The sequence below is a fragment of the Mastomys coucha genome, unplaced genomic scaffold (genome assembly GCF_008632895.1).
Source record: "Mastomys coucha isolate ucsf_1 unplaced genomic scaffold, UCSF_Mcou_1 pScaffold5, whole genome shotgun sequence".
Lineage (NCBI taxonomy): Eukaryota > Metazoa > Chordata > Mammalia > Rodentia > Muridae > Mastomys > Mastomys coucha.
The window spans coordinates 100925445-100943074 of record NW_022196911.1 but is presented as its reverse complement, the minus strand read 5'-3'; the positions used below and the strand labels follow the sequence as shown (position 1 = coordinate 100943074).

At 38.4% G+C, this 17630-nt stretch overlaps 1 protein-coding gene across 1 annotated transcript in view; it reads right to left on the bottom strand.

Moving 5' to 3' along the window:
* Window positions 1–273: 273 nt before the first annotated feature.
* Efcab13 (EF-hand calcium binding domain 13) overlaps window positions 274–17630 on the bottom strand; it is a 110355-nt gene continuing 92998 nt past the window's right edge. The window contains exons 30-39 of the mRNA XM_031354079.1: window positions 15589–15660; window positions 14613–14756; window positions 11822–11893; window positions 9337–9480; window positions 6541–6612; window positions 5167–5310; window positions 3920–3988; window positions 1422–1565; window positions 935–1006; window positions 274–389 (exon numbers count right to left, since the gene is read on the bottom strand). Of these exons, the coding sequence (XP_031209939.1) occupies window positions 274–389; window positions 935–1006; window positions 1422–1565; window positions 3920–3988; window positions 5167–5310; window positions 6541–6612; window positions 9337–9480; window positions 11822–11893; window positions 14613–14756; window positions 15589–15660 (1049 nt within the window). The remainder of the gene's footprint in view (window positions 390–934; window positions 1007–1421; window positions 1566–3919; window positions 3989–5166; window positions 5311–6540; window positions 6613–9336; window positions 9481–11821; window positions 11894–14612; window positions 14757–15588; window positions 15661–17630) is intronic.

Below are 17630 nucleotides of genomic sequence, written 5' to 3'. Positions count from 1 at the left end.
CAGACAGCTCCAAACCACCTGAAACTCTAGTTCCAAGGAATCTGACATACTCTTGTAGCCTCCACAGATGCCTGTGTGTATGTGTGCGTGCATGCACATGCACACACACACAAATACAAAAATAATAGACAGAGTACATATTACTAAGAAATTCCCCCAGAGGAGGCATGTCTACAAAAAAATTTTTTTCTCCATCATGATTTTTGGTTTGTCAAATTTGGATAGACAGTTATGTCTACCCAAAGCAGTCAGCCATAGTTAGACTGTAAGCCCCTATGAGGTGAAGAGACGGGGATATAATTTCAGCTTAATGTTAGAATTATCCATACCACTGTTGTTTTCAGTACTGTAGACACTGGAAACAAGAGGGAATCCAAAAACCCAGAAAACTGAAACAACACAAACACCAAAAACCTAAAATAAAATCCTTAAAACACTGTATAGTACTGTCAAAATTTTGGCAGGCTAAGTTTAGTTACAAGGAAAAACAGGAAAAAAAAAGGCTCACACACAAACATAACAAGAAATCAAAGTTAAAGTAGCAAAATCTAAGCAAAGACATTCTCTTAATATCAACAAAACTTTCCTCTTGTTTATTAGTGGAGAACTGTTAGTGTTAACACCTAATGATTTATTATATGCTGTATGTCTCATAAGTGGACTTTGATTGCAACCAAGTAAATTAATTCTAGGAGCTGGGACATTCTTTTTAGTTAGTGAAACATCATAGGCATCAAGACTCTGGTGTCTAGACTAGAAAGAAACTAACCAACATTTCCATGGTACTGTGGTCTTTTCCATCTGTGCTAAAGATTAAAAATATGTGGCACAAAGGCATGAGAAATTGATCACAGTCTTAACTGAGCTTACAACCATCTGAAAAGGGACCTAACCCATGTTATTTTCTATCTGTATTCAACAAAAAAAAACTTACTTTCAGGGACAGGTAAAAGCTGTGTCTTGATCAAATGGTTCAGAAACTCTTCTAAGTTCAGTTTCCCATCCTCTGAAAGGGAAAATGTCAGAGAACATGGGGAAGTCCGTGATAACACAATGTATATAAGCAATAATAGTAATTGCTCTATTGGAAAGCGCTTTGTAGGCTTGGATTTGAAATGCAGAGATATAACAAGTCAGGCAGACTCACAGTATCATTCAGACACATATATGTACACATGCACTCATGCACACACACACACACACACACACACACACACACACTAGCGCTGCATATCCTTTTTTTGCAAGGCGCTGCTGAGAATAGAATTAGACCCTGGATAACAGTGTCCAGAATCTCATTAGGTGGTAGGTCAAAAAAAGCCTAGGATAATTCATGAAGCAAATGTACCTCCACAGACTCAAAAAGTCCAAGAAGACTCATATTATTGAGGTAAGGGTAATTAGAAATGTTAAATACTCACCCCTGTGGCCCAAGTTCTTTAGTGCTGTCTCAATTGTATCTTGGGGTAATTCAAGCCCCACATTTTTCAAAATGGAGGGTAGATCATCATAATTTGTCTCATTTCCTCTAATAGAGGCCAGAGTTTCCAAGGGAGCTTGTATTTCTATATGTAAAAAAAAAAAAGAAAAAAAGAAAAAAAAGAAAAAGAAAAAAGAAGAAAAGAAAAATACACAATATAGGAAAATTGAAAAATGTTTCAACTATCCTGTATAATAATAAACACCTTTATTGCTTATTGCACTCAGAGCTTGCTATGAGAAGTACTTGGCATGTAACATCAGCTAATTTGAACCACTCCCCAAATATTGAGGATACCATCAAATTTTCCTTGACTTATGAAGAAAGGAAAACAGCTAGGGAAAGACTATACTTCACCCAAATACAGTTGTTAATTGTGAAGTCAAGTTTAAAGACCAAAGTAATTAATTTTATAGACAAAAATGTAGCCACTATGAAACAAAGTCTTCGTAGATATTTAAATTGAGAGTTAATTTATAAACATGTGTATATGCACACTCACACACATGGGATGTTGGCATATGAATCAATAACTAAGAAAGGGACCACGAGAGGGGTTTAAAGAAAGGAGTTGGGAGAAAGGAAAGGGTAATAGAACACTTCTGTTGTGAACAAGAAAAGGAGACGTTGGAGAAGAAGAGGGTGTCAGCAAAAGCGAGGTACAGGAAACTGGAGAGGGTAAAGCAGGAGCAGTAAGAACTAAGTATTTGTGAAAATTCCACTAATGAGACATATTATTTTATATGCCAATTTTTAAAACATCAAATAAAAAGTTAAATGTAAATAGTAACCTTAGAATATTTGCTTATACCCTTCCAGATATTCTGAAGTCATCAACATGCCAAAAGTTAGAAAATTGGCAGCCAGCGAGATGGCCCAGCAGGTAAATGCACTTACTACCACGCCTGACAATCTGAATTCAACCCCCCGAATTCATGGTGGAAGGAGAGAACTGACTGACTCCCACGGGTTGTCCTCTCACCTTCAAACATGCAAGGTACCCATACATACATACAAATAAATAAGCAAATAAGATGTGATTTAAAACTCTTTAAATTGGAAAAACTAGTCATAGTTTGACTACTCTCAAGTATTCATTTTAAGGAAAATGAATTACTTGTATGTACCAATACACAAAAAGATCACATAACTAATAGTAAGATGACATTAATATATCAATAAAATGTATTATTTACTTTTGAAATTATATGCATAAATTATCTTCAGATATTAAAAAAACCTTAAGGTCTGTAACCATTTTATAAACACTAACTCTGTAAGAAGTTTATCAATAATTTATTTACAAAATCTTATTGGCCTCATTCTAAAGGATCAAGGATAAAATATTTTTGTCTATTAAAATATCAAAAAAGGCAGTAGTAGTGCATACCTTTAGTCCCAGCACTTGGGAGGGAGAGGCAGGTAGATCTCTGAGTTTGAGGCCAGCCTGGTCTACAGAGTGAGTTCCAGGACAGCCAGGGCTATACAGAGAAATCTTGTCTCAAACAAAACAAAACAAAAACTGTTTTGTCTATGTGAACTTTGAACTCATTCCAAATATTAGACCTGAAGAGCAACTTACTTCTGTAGCTATCCAGATTGAACCTTGAATGTAGTTCTGCTTCAAGTATGTAGAGACTATAGGGGTAATTAAGCTCTTCTCGTGAAATGGGCTTCCCCAAGCAGACCCAGAGAATCCAAAATAGTTGCAGATTTATTACCTGGTTTCAATTCATTTAAAATTTGAAAATTTAAAAGTTCTAAAGACATCTCTTAAAAATGGAGATAGCAGTTACCCAAATACATCATAGCCAGATGACAGCCAGTGTCCCATGACTGCAACGGTGGATGAAGAGGAAAAAGTCTTGGGGAGTTCTGTAAGTCTGGGTGTTCTTCTGTATGCCCCTATGTGTTTCAACAGTGAATTTCATGAGGAGGCAATAACTTTATTTCCTCAGGATTTCAGTAAAATGGCTGAGAGCCAACTGATGGTGTCCATTTTGTATCACAACTTGGACAGAAAATGAATCCTCCAGACAGATTTGGGGCGTTCACTGTTGGTTTTGTTTATTTGTTTGTTTGGTTGGTTGGTTGGTTGGTTTTTGTTTTAGTTTTTAGTTTTTGTTGTTCTTGTTGTTGTTGTTTCGTTGTTTGGTTGGTTTGGTTTGGTTTGGGTAGATGCCAAATGTGAGGAGTTTTCTTAATTTATTTATTTATTTTACTTATTCACTTGTTATTGTTTTTTGTTTGTTTGTTTTAGTGACAGATAGATATTCCAGAAAACATAAATCAAGCAAAGCTCATGACTGGGTCCCTGTTGACTCTTTTGTCAGAGCACATTTGCTATATAAAACTTTATAAAACCAAAAACCTGCACAGTGCAAGTAATGAAAATAAACTTACTCTTCTCAAACTGTCTTTTAAAAAATTCCCACTTACTTGAACTTTTACTGAAATGTGTTTCTTTCAGCTTCGTCAGCCACTCTTTTAAATCCACATTCCCCTCCTCTGAAAAATGAAATAGAAGAACGGGCAGCTTTTGGTTAAAAGTTACTCATCTTGCTTAGCTTCCTAAACCAAAGCTGTTCCCGTGTGGTTCTAAGTCTGGTTCTGGGATACACAACTCAGAATGACAGAGAGGCACGATGGCTAGAATGACTCTTAAGTCTTTCTGTGGTGAACCCAATGAATGTTTTACACACTGCACCAACTCCAGCCGTTGTTTGGAAGACTTCTTGCCCTGATGCTACACTCTCTGGTCTCTCAGCCTTGCAAGTGCTACATAATGGTTATACTCTCATGGGGATTGTTCACCCACCAGAAAGTTAATGCTGAAAATTGAAACTCAGCCATGGTAGCTAAAACATATCATGGTAGCTAAAACATGTGTGTATGTGTGTGTGTGCATACATGTACATAATACATATACATAAACATATATATACATATATACATATAGAAGATCAGTGATGTATGTATACATATGTATACATATGTATATATATACATATATATGTATATCAATTAGACAAAGGACATGTACAGTCTCTTGCTTTTTATCAGTCATATACTTGGAACCTAGGTAGAAGACAGAACCACAAGGCCCTCCCAGTAAGGCAAGCATTCGAATGGCAGAGTTGAAAATCACCAACCTAACTCTGAGGATTCTGGGGAAGGAAATCAAATTGAGTTTATTTGAGAGAAACACCCACAGGGTTGGTACAGCTTCATGGCTTATAACCAGTGGAAAGCTGTTAGTTAAGTTTCAAAAGGTAAAGAGATGGAAAGAGAAGGGACAGTTACATTTCCCTAGAGTGCTCAGTGTAAGAATAATGCAGGGGAAAACAGTTCATCCAGTCAGAAGGGAAAATCTACCGTTGCTGAACTCATTGAAATTGATTCAGATCCCCCCAGCTCCATGGGTTTATGACTGAAACCAAATACAGTTAGTTGTATGTGGAATTTTAATAAATGACTCTGACCAAGTGGTGGTGGCATATGCCTTTAGTCTCAGCACTTGAGAGGCAAAGGCAGGCAGATCTCTGTGAGTTCAAGCCATCTTTGTCTACAGAGCTGACTCCAAGATAGCCAAGGGCACACAATGAAACCTTGTCTTGAGAAACCAGAATAAACATGCGCACATACATGCATACGTACATAAAGGACTCTGAACAGGAAATACATACCATCAACAGAGATCTCTTCATGCAGAGTTTGTAGTTCTGTATCTGGGATATGGAGCCCCAGGCCTTTGGAGACAAGTTCCAGATCATCAGCCCTGACCTTCTCACTGGTGACTTTGTCTAGAGCCTTTGCAAGTTTATCAACCTCTATCAAAAAAAATCAGTTTAGATATAATTAAATTCTAAATGACAAATCCTAATGTAATTTAAAAGTTAATGTAGACCCTTCATTTTTTCAATTAAAGGCATGATAGGCCAGTTTCATTTGCATTCAGTACTCACTTACTCTAAATGTATTAAATATTGACCTTTGCTTAAGACACAGGAAACTGGAATTTCAGTTGTAAGACAAATTCAGAAGAAATTAAATATTGGTTAATAACTGGAAACTAATGTTAATGTAAAGGGGAATTTTCTGCCACATCCCTATCTCCTCTCTATTTAAAACAAATACTTTAATAGGGAACTAACATAGTAATAATTGGCACAAAAAATAATATGTATTAATAAACTCAAAGCATATTAGTGTCAGATAAGGGAAACAAATGTAAAAACATCCATATGAGATTTACAGAGCACATGCTAGGCCCTATATAGTTAGTTGTTTATATATGTGTTTTACTGTAAGTAGCTTGTCCAAGAACAGTCAAGAAAATATGAATTATCTTCAACAAAGGTGCTAAAAATATGCTGAAGAAAACAGTCTCCTCAGTGGTTGGTTAGAAAAGTATATTGCTCAAAAAAATGCATAAGAATGAAGCTAGAAGTCTGTCTCTAGGTATATTCAAAAATCAACTCAGAATGAATGAATGGAAAATATACATTAGAGCTTGAAACTAAGTAATGAATGATAAGTAAGCTACAATAAAACTGGAAATGCCTCAATACATTGAAATGGGCAAAATAATTTTAGATAAGACTCCATAAGCACGAGTTGATCTCTGGTTCTCCACATGCACCCCTCACATGTACACACCACACACACACACACACCTCACATGTACACAACACACACACACACACAAATGTTCATACAACAGACACAAGAGTTCACAAATAGTACTAGGCATATAGATGCACTTGCCTAGGTGTATAAGCTCTGGGGTCAATCCCCAACACTTTTAAGAGAGAAAAGGGAGAAGGGGGAGGGAGGGAGGAAGGGAGGAAGGAAAAAATGGAAGAAGATTAATGAGTAATGTTAAATGCCAGACTTACATGAACATAAAAAGTTCACCTTCATCTGAGCCCTTAAACTACTGTGTTCCGTTTATTCAATATCATAAAGTATTAGCTATATATGCATATAAATGTACCAGTTTCCACAATTATGGCTCTTTCCTAATTTCTGAATGTGCAAACCTTCTCAATTATCCTCACCTCTAAAATCCTTTAAACGCTTAATGCTCTTCAGTGCTAAAAGAGCAGTCCTCCAGGAAACTTTTCCATCTTCTATAAAGAAAAGCAGTACAAAGATTCAGTAATAGTCAAGAAACACAATGGATATCCACAACATGCTATATCAGCTTGCTTATTGTCTCCTGAAAGCATGTTATAGCTTTCTGCACCATAGACTTTTGTCCTGAATGCGATCTACTGTGTTATCTATATCCAAACCCTGCTTGTGTCAAAACCAGTTCATCTGTTTTCTTTCCTCCAAACCCTTCCGTTCATCCAGAATTCTCTCCTAACTCTATCCCTTCCCTTTCTATAACAGCCTAATTTCTGGAAATAAAGTTTCATTCATATATTCATTTGCACTCCAACTACCGGTGGCTAGCTTTAATCAACTACCACAAAACCAGTTCTTACTAAGTTTGCCAGGTAACTACTTATTGTAGAGGGAGGTGCTGATTCTTTAATTGGTTCTTCATTGTATCAATAAAGGAGGCGGAAGCCAGTTGCTGGGCGAAGGGATAAAGCTGGGACTCCCAGGATCCAGGAGGAAGAGAAAGGGAATTTGGCCCAGGCTTTAGACAGATGGGGAAGTTACAGTCATGCAGGTCTTGGGACACCCAGAGTTTGTATCCTCCACTGCAAGCAGGGGCCAAGGAGGATGGAGGGAGCTAGTTAATAAGATGAAGACAGGAAATTCTTTGCCCAGCCATTGAGTTATCTGGTTAGTTTTAGTTTTAAAATAATAAAACTGTCTAGTGTTTTCCATCCACACAGCTAAGGTGGACAGGAAAAGAAAGAGGGCAGCTGGGGCAGTTGTTCAAGGCTTGATGAAGCTAGCTGTGAGGGGCTGGGAAAATGATTGCAGCTCCTGGGGGGGAGGGGCGCGGGAAATGGGCAGCTGGCTGTTGGTAGAGTTGAGTGAGAATGGCTGCAGCTGATCTCAGAGCCTAGCTGGAAGTGTGGGCAGAGCTCCAGAGAAGGCAGAGGCATGTTTAAATATATATATATATGTATATATATATACATATATATATATATATATATATATATATATATATTAACTTATCACCAAGCTAAAGAGTATTTTCTAATTTTTATCTAATTTAATATGTTCTCACTTTAAACTGAATTTGCTTTCTTTGTAATACAGCTTCCTTTTGATTTCTTCACCATCCTGGTCCATTCTTGAGGCTCTTATAAATAGCCTTTCGTGCTGCTGCCTCACTGAGAGCACAGCCTAGTGCCCTGTCCCCGGCCTTACGCTCACCTCACCCACCATCTTTACCTCGTTGTCCCTTAAGCATGTATTTATTGTGTGTAGTTGACTTCTAAGATTCTGTTTCCAGCCTAGGCTCATGGCTATTGCACACTTTCCACTCTTTGGCCACAGATATCTCCTGAGATAAATGTTTCATCTTTGTGCCAAAACCTGATGGTCTCCTGTATCTCACACATGAAAAGATATCAGATATTCTGGACTATACCTGGAGTCCCCTAAAGCCCCTTAACTATATTTTGCACACACTGAATATTCTTTCCTAACTCCTTTGAGCCTCCTTCCCTATGTCTCTGAATTTTGTCTAATTCCCACTCATATTTCAAATTCAACTCCAGAATCATCTCTTCTAACAAGTCCCTTCTGATTATACCATCAAACTCTGTGTAGATTTGGTTTCCATAGTATATGTTTTCTCATATAGCAGGCTTCATGTTATATAGCTAAAAAAGACCTTGAATTCCTGATACTTCCACCCCTACCCACTGAGTGCTGGGGTTCCAGGGGCATTCTGCCACATGTGGTTTATGCAGTACTGGATCAAGCTCAGGGCTTCTGTATACAGAGGAAGTTCTCCATCCATTGAGTTACATTTCTAGTTACTGCCTTTTTGTTTTTCATTTCTTATCTCACTAAATGTTTTCTAGATGTAAATATTTTTGTTTATTCATATATGTTACACAGTACAGAACCCCTGAAGATCGGATCCATCACACTATGCAAACATGAAGTGGTTCTAGTCAAATAGGTGACAATGTATCCCTGATGTTAGGTCACGTAGCCTCTCAGTTGATATGACTACTGAAGCAATGTTCATGGTTCATTTAATCATCCTAGGTATTGGTTATATTTTGCCATGCCTTTTATTTTTACTTTGTTGGGTCTTACTTTTTTAAATTTTATTTACTATTGCTATATATTCAGCACACAAACTGACATGTAGTTCATGTCATGCATTTATTAATGTACGATGCACTTTGCTCACATTTACTTTGCTCCCACTGCCCTTCTGGCTCTCCTCACACTTCACTACCCCAGACAGTTACTTTCTAACTTAGCATTTGTCTGGAAGCTTCGAATATTCTCACTCAACCTCACGTCATAAATATCTCAGCCAGAGTAGAAACCCCTCTCTCACTCTCTTCCTAAGAGTCTTCAGTCAACCCAGCCTTCTCAGGTCACTTCTCCTTCCTTGACATTCAGCATATGTTCACAACAAATATGCCTTAATCCAGTGGAATCAACACATGAGACCTTAAGGGCAGTTTTTAGAAATGCTTACTAAACATATTTAAGATGTTCTGTCAGCCAGAGAGATATTGTGGATCCCAGGGTTCAAGAGGCTAAAGCAGCAGCATCACCTGGGATACACAATTCCAATCCTACATAAGGAAAGACTGTTTCAAAAGCTCAAACAAATAAGTGTATTCCACTAAGCTTGATTATGGGTGTCAGTCGAGCTACATTGTTAAGGCAAACCGGCTGGTAGTAGTTATACTTACCATCAACATTGAGCATTTTCTCTAGCAGCTGCTGGTCTTCCGGTTCTAACTGAATATTGAGGTCTTTAAGAGCATCTTCTAAGTCGGCAAATTGAATTTTGTCAGAAGTCATCAACTTGGCAGAATTAAGGGCATTTTCTATATCTGAAAACAAATGAAAATTCTCCAAGTCACTTTGTGTTCTTTCTTTGTAAATGTTTTCATGTTCTATGTGATGAACAATAGTAATACACCAATAATTCAGGCTGCTTGCCAAATAAAATATCACAACATTGTCTCCATGGTTCCAAAACTAATCAAATTAGGCATAAATTCCTTTATCCTGTGTATTTCCCTGAGATAACCAGTTGCTTTTAATCTCAGAATAAAATGGAAATGAAGCCTTAAGAAGAAGGACTACTTAACTCAAGAGTTGGAGACCAGATTGCATAAATACATGATTTGAAAAAGAATGAGACTGTTTCAAAATGAACAAATTAATAATAAGAATTGGGCATGCCAATAAAAAAAATAAAGAATCCCAGTGTTTAAAAAAGAAGAACTCAAAATGAACCATATGTTATAAATGTAAAACTATAAGACATTTAGAAAACACTGAGCATCCAGCCATGAAGGTCACGTGTCCATAAGAAGCTGTGGCGAGAACATCAAGTATCTGAAGCCACCTGGGCTCTTGAACAAGAGGACAGTGAAGAGGGGTAGAGGTAAGGGGAAGGAGGGATGTGAGGGAGGGAGGCAAGAGGGAAAGAAAAAAATGTGGTAAACCCTTTAAGAACTTGGCAAGGCCAAGATTTTTTACATGTGATGCCAAAAGTACACTTTATTTTTAAAAAGAGACTAATTAGACTTATTAAAAGATTAATGAACTTCTAAAGATTCTTTTTGCACCCCATCTATGGTCTCCCCTCCATCCTCTACTATCAGCCCTGCCTTTCCCTACCTCCACGCTGTCCCTGCTCTCATCCACTCCTCCTCCCTTTCTCTTCAGAAAAGAGCATGTCTTCCATAATATCAACCAAATATGGCATATCAAGTTGCAGTAAAACTAGGCACCTCCCATAGTCTTGAGGCTAGAAGAGGCACCCCAATAAGAGGAAAATGGTACCACGAGCAAGCAAAAGAGAGACACCCTCTGCTCCCACTGTTGGGGTTCCACAAGAGGACCAAGCTACACAGCTATAACATGCATGCAGAGGGCCTAGGTCAGTCCCATGCACACTCCCTGGTTTTCAGTTCAGTCTCTATTAGCCAAAAACTAGAAACAAACTGGATGTCTCTCAACCAAAGACTGGAGAAAGGAAACACGGGGCATTGACAAAATGGAATATTACTTAGCTGTTAAAAAAAAAATAGGAAATTTGCAGGCAAATAGATGGAGCTAGAAAAAAAAATCATCCTGAGTGAGGTAACCCAGACCCAGAAAGACAAACATGGCATGTACTCACTTATAAATGGATCATGGCTGTAAAGTAAGATGCAACACTACAATACATGGAGCCAGAGAAGCTAAATAACAATGGGTGCTCAAAGGGGAGATGCATGAATCTAAAGGCACTTTTGAGAAAATAGAGACAATCAAAATACTTGAAGAAAAGGGTATATCTGATAAAAGACTTAAATCCACAATATACAAAGAAATAACAAAGATAACCCAACTTAAAAATTAGCAAAAAACATGAACCAAAGAAATACAAAAAGAGCACAAGAAAATGAAAGATATTGAACATCATTAGTCACCAGGAATATGCAAAAGAGAAGCCCCTGTAACACATTACTAACACTTGTAAGAATGATTAAATTACTTGATCACAGTTAGCTAAACCATAAAGGCACTAAAAAGCCCAAATATTTCCATTGCTGATGCAGATGGATATAAAAAAAAACTGTAACTACTTTATAAAACAGTTCAACAGTGTCTTAAAAACTTGAACAGACCTCATAATGTGACTCAGTTACCCATCTCGCAGTAATTAGACAGAAGTAAAAGCATGCCTATTCAACGCCCCATATGTGTATGTTCGCAGCAGTTTAGAGGCGAAAGCCCCAACAGATGATATCATAATGCGTGCTATCACATAAACAGATAGTGTTACCGCTATAAAATGGAATTGTCCTCAGTAATAAAGAATGAGCTACTGAAGCATGGCAGGCACTGATAAACCTCAAAAACATTGTGCTATATAAAGGGAACCATCGAAAAGGATTTAAATATAAACATAAATCTTTAGTGACCCAAAATCCAGTGGTTGCCTAGAGGTAATTGGTAGAAAGAAGGTGGAGAAGGCATGTGATATTATCAAGGGATATGGCGAAAATCTGGGGGTAGGGTGTGCTTATCATCTTGGTTGCGATGAGAGAGTGGCAGGCCAACACTTCAACAAATCATGCAATTTAAATATAAACACATAATTTTGTAGACAAGCTATATTTCATAATGCTACTTAAAACAAGGACAAACATTCGAAGCAGATGTCAGCCGACTCACCTTCCAGTACAGGATCTACTTTATGTGTGGCTAGATTTTCCAAAACCTGTTTGAGACTTACTTCCTCATTTTCTAAAAAATAGAAGGTCATAATTATAAAATGACAAAGTGCTAGTGTTGCTAATCACTAAAAGAAAAAGCAGAGGACAGGCAGGCGCCAATCGTCCATCATTAAATAACGATGACAGAGGAGAGAAATAAGCAAGTATTCTAACTTCTGAAGTTCAACAGGATTAAAACTACCTGAGAGAGCTCTACCCAGAATCTCTTCCTTCAAAAACAAATTTGCAACTATATTCATTTACTTGGCTTAAAATAAGATATATATTTTATATGTGAGTATAAATATGTATATATGTAAAATAGATGTGATCTGGGATAAACAGAGTCTGTCCCTGATAAATATCTCCAGGAGAAACTAGTATGAATGTTAATGCACTTTCAATATACATACCTTCTGTTCTGTCTTCTAGCCGATCTACTTATCTATGCCTATATTTCTTTGTTATACTTCAAAGGGTGGTTTGTCTCTCAACTGGAAGAATGACTTTAATCAGAAAGACAGAAGATAGTTCTGGGGGATGGCCCAGCACATCAAGAGTTTGCCTTGCAGGAATGAGGATCCTAACCCCCAAGCAAACACCAGTGGGCATGGCTTGTAATACGAGTTTGTGGGAAGTGGAACAGCAGATGCCCTGAGAAAAGCAGCTAACTACACTAGCAAATTGGCAGTTCTGGGTCCAAATGAGAGGTCCTGCCTCAGTATATAAGGTGGAGAGTGATGGAAGATACACACATGTAAGCATGTATGCACACAGGCACACACACAGGTGTACACACACACACACAAATACACACATACACACAGAGACACAAATACACATATGCACACAGACACATACGCACACAGACATAAGGATACACACACACAGACACAGAGAGAGTGTGTGTGTGTAAGTGTAGGCAAGAATATAGTGAAAAAGTAACTCATATATGAAAGGTGGGAGTCTAAATTAATAGAGCATTATAGAATAAATTATGGAGATTCACCCAAAAGTTAAAACAGTAGTAAAAGTACTGTTCCCAGAAACTCTAATTCTGAGTGTATAGTAAAGAACACTGAATCGGGGTGTCAGGTAGACACCTGCATGCTCATGTTCACTGCATTATTATTCAAAGAGCCAGAATAATAAAGAAACGTTAGGTGCATGTCAAAGGAATAAAAGAGATGGGAACAATCACACAGACACACACAACAGAATACTATTTGGCTTTTCAAAGGAAAGCTTCTCGTTTGAAATGCCATAGATGAATTTGACAGACAGTGGATAAGGTAAAGAGAACTAGGTATAGGAAACAAAGCACAAGAAAAACAGTTGGAAACAGAGTAGACTGTTGCGGGGAGGAGCTGTGGGGGTGCAGGAGTGAGGCCTGGGGACAATCATGTGTTGACAGGAAAGAAATTCCGGTCACATACAGGCTAGAGTTCAGGAGGTCCACAGCACAGCAAATGACCATAATTATTAATAACACATTTTACTTGAAAATTGCTGAAATGGATTTTAAATGTCATCACAAAATGTATAGGGATGTGAGATAAGGTTAGCTTGATTTAATGACCTATATCAAGATACTGCATTGTACAGCACAAGTGTGTACAATTTGTCACTTCCATTTAAGAAATAAACATATTCACTGATTAAAAAAATATATTTATTCATATATGCAACAAGATTTGAAGCATATAGTAGAACTAAGATGTCATTGTGCTCAACACAGATAGGTCCTTCAAGGGAGAGGAAAGGAGAAGCAACTGAAACTAAGTATGTTTGAAAATGCTCTAAGAAAACGTAATATTAAAATATAATATAATCTTTTAAAAATGGCTAAAAGTAATGGGGGTGGGGTTAGGAGAATATCCAGTGTTTAAAACAATTACTGAAGGGTGTACAGAAAAGATATAGTCCTTAAGCACATGTAAGGGTGAGGAACCAGTTGAGAACCATAGAACCTTCATAATGCTGCTGGGCATGGCAGCCCTCTGTAACTCAAACCTCAGAGGAAGGAAGTGGGAGCAGAGGATTCCAGAGCAAGCTGGCTAACAAGACAAGCTCTATCAGTGAGCTCTAGGTTCAGCTGAGTGAGTCAGCCTCAAAGAATAAGGTGAAGAGTGATCCAGGGAGATTCCTGACATCACCCATAGGCCTCCCCATGCACACGCAACACACGCAAGTGCACACACGTGCATACATACACGCCTACACATGAAAGAAGAAAATCTTAAATCTTAAAATAATAATGAAGCTAGTGCTGGGGGCATAGCCCAGTTGACAGAGTGTTGGCCTCACAAGCAAGAGGATCTGAGTTTGACTCCTCGGAAAAACCAGGTGTGGTGGGAACCGCTTGTGACCGCAGCACTGAGGAGGTAGAGAGAGAAGGCTCCCTGGAGCTTGCTGGCCGTGGGCCTAGCTTACGCACTAAGCCCCGAGATTATGTCTCAAAAAAACATTGTAGATGGCTCCTGAGAAGTGACAATGAAAATTGATATCTCGGGACCTCCTCACACATTCACAGGCAGACACATGTGCACCTGCACACACACACACATACACACAGATGCACATGTAGACATCATCATCATCACCACCACCACCACCACCACCACCACCATCAATCAATATCACCAATCAGCATCAGCATCATTTTAGGGTGGGTTATGCAGCATGTGAAACATGTTAAAAAGACACTGAATGGTTGTGAGGAAGAAACTATACAGTAAGAAAGAATTCACCATTGACGAAGGCTTGTCTCAGGGTCTCCTGCATTGTGCTGTGGCTTATTGGCATCCCAGTATTCATGAGGTTGGAGACAAGTTCATCTCCAGGCATCTTATTATTTCTGATATTATTCAAAGTTTTGACTCCTTTCAATAAATCTGAAAATACAGGAATAAAAGTGAACAGAGGTTGACATTGAGACCATTTCCTTTCTAATCCTTGGTACCTACAGCCTACAGAAATGAAATCATTATGTCATTAAAAGAATTCTGATCAAAAAGCTTTGAAAACACATCAGTGGGTTTTGTCTTCAGAAGTCAATTAAACAATAAACAAAGAGTAGTCAGGTAAAAGGTCCTTTGGGGTACAATTTCTGAGGAAGCTTGTTTTTGTTTGTTTGTTTGTTGTTTTGGTTTTTTTTTTCCTTCAGTGCTAGCTCTCAAAGGTGCTTCCTCTGCACACTCCATGCTAACACAAACAACAAAGCTTGCCAACAGCTGGGCAGGAGTTCAGGATGTTCGAGAGGTGGGTACAGAAGGCAAGCCATTGAAGACAGGAAAAGTAATGTGGTCTAAAAAGTGAGGGTCCACCTTGGAGTCCAGGAGCCTTCCTCCCACAGAAGCATGCCAGCTAGCTTTCCTGCCCCAGACTATGTGCTCTTTTATATATGTTTCTTAAATGAGAGAATAATCACATGGAGATGTATAGAAATGAGAGGGATGTGTGCTGCTGGAGCAATGGGATTATTTCTACAATATAGCATGCATATACTGAGAAAGTAATTTGCCTTTAGGAGTCATTATAAATAATCATTTATTCTAAATTATTAGAATAATTAGCTAAGGTGTGGGAAATCTGGACACAACATTTAAAATAAGGCAAAGGAAACTTTAGGAAAATACTCAAAGAAAAAAACAAATGGCGTTTGAGAGACGTTTCAAATACAATACAGTGATTCCAGAAACTCACTTTCATTTTTATTATACTCACTGTTGAACCGTTTTGCTGCAGTAGACACGGCAGTGAAGTGATCAATTATGTCTCTTAAGATCACATCTTTTTCTGCAAAGTTAAAAAAAAAAAAAAAAGAGTGGAATTTAAATGAATCAAACTTACTACCACAGGGCTGAAGAGATGGCTCAGTAGCCTAGGAGCAGCAGATGCTCCTCAAGAGGGATGGGGTTCACTTCCCAGCACCCACAGGCAACTTAGGACCATCTGCAACTCAAGTTCCAGGGAAGCTGACACCCTCTTCTGGTCCCCGCAGGTATCAGCCATGCATGTGATACAACTACAAGCATGAAGGCAAATACTCACACACAGAAAATAAAACTAAACCTTCTTTTTAAAACAGTAGTGAAGCAACAATTATGTTAACATTACTCCCAAATTTCGGTGATCACAACATATTGGTTTGATTGGAGGAATATAAATATATGCATGGGCACTTACCTCCTACACTCACACAGCACACAGACACAACACACAGGGATCAAAGTTTCATATCGCAGCACTTAACACGCCCACCTGTGATAGACTCCAAAATCCTCTACTACAGTTCAAAATGTTCCATTTGCTTTTTACTGATATTCATGACCTAGTACATTTATTACACAACTCATTACGTGACCCCAGTTTTAAAACATACACAGGTTGTATAGGATAAATGTGTGTGTGTGTGTGTGTGTGTGTGTATACAGCAATGATTATTAAAGTGTATGTAAATAAGACTAAAGAATAACATGTAGGATCACTTTCTGCAAAGAGATCATTTTTTAAATACCTGGTGATGAAAGGACGATTTTTTTTTTCTTACCAGCAAATACTCCCTGTTCAATGTGGGGAAAAAATATCAAAGAAAAAAAACTATGCACAAAAGCGAATGGATAGGAAGGTGATGTTTGTAGCTTGGTAGTACAGTGAATATGTTAAGGTGAATAGATCCTAGAATTGATGTAGGAAGGACACATTGGCTGAAGGAGGCTATAAGACTTTCAGTTGAGAGATGTCCCACCTGTAAGGACGCATCATCCTTCTCTCCAAAAGGACACTGAGAGAAACAAAAGGGTTCTGGGGGACCTGAGTGTTGAACTCTTCCTCTCCCTTCCATGTCTCTCTCACATTATGGCATAGCCCTAGAATGCGAAAGGGTTCCAACCTTGAACTGGTCAGTCCTCAGATTGAATTCAATTTCATTACATTAAGCCAAAGTAAACAGAATGCTGGGACTGAAGCAGTTAGACACCTGGATTAATCCTCTGAAAGAACTAAACACTCTAAATGAAGTACATTTTTCTACATCTTAAACACTCGATTTGCATCCCAGTAATGAATTTCCAGCCCCCTCCTACCTGGCTTCCCCCACTGGCTCTAACCCAGAAGCACAGCAGCTGCATCTCACCCAGAGTATTTGAAAGACTACACACAAGTGGATAACTTTAGTTTATACTTTCAAAATCTCAGTGTCTAGATTCCTCCAAAACTAGGAAACTTCTTTACCTAATGAAAACTTCCCAACACTTCAACACCCAGGAGAAAATATCAAGAACTGAGATACATTCTTTCTTTGAAAGTGGTGAGTTTGACTTATCATATTTTTGGTTGTGAGCCTAGCCTTTAACGGCTTGAGCCAACTCTCCAGCCCTGAATTTGTCTTCTCTATCAGCATTTCTTATTCTGTATAAAAGTCTTTGAAGTTCAATAATTAACAGGTGAAGGTCTCTCACTATATCGAAAAGTTATCAGCCATACCCTCTTAAATATTTTCAATACACACAACACCCAGAGGAAGCTCCACTCCCAGGTGCTCTGACACATCCAGGATCAGAGGTGAGCAGGAACCAACATCTGTCCCAACTGGGAGTGACCCCAGCCCAGGCATACCGGAAGGAACCCGAGACCTTGGGCGCAAGCTCTGCAGCCAGTCCCACAACTCACAGAGAAAGCCCCACTCCCAGGGGCTCAAACAAGCCCAGGATCACAGGATCCCAGAATCACAGGATCATAGAGACAGCTTGACTCTGAGGAGTTCT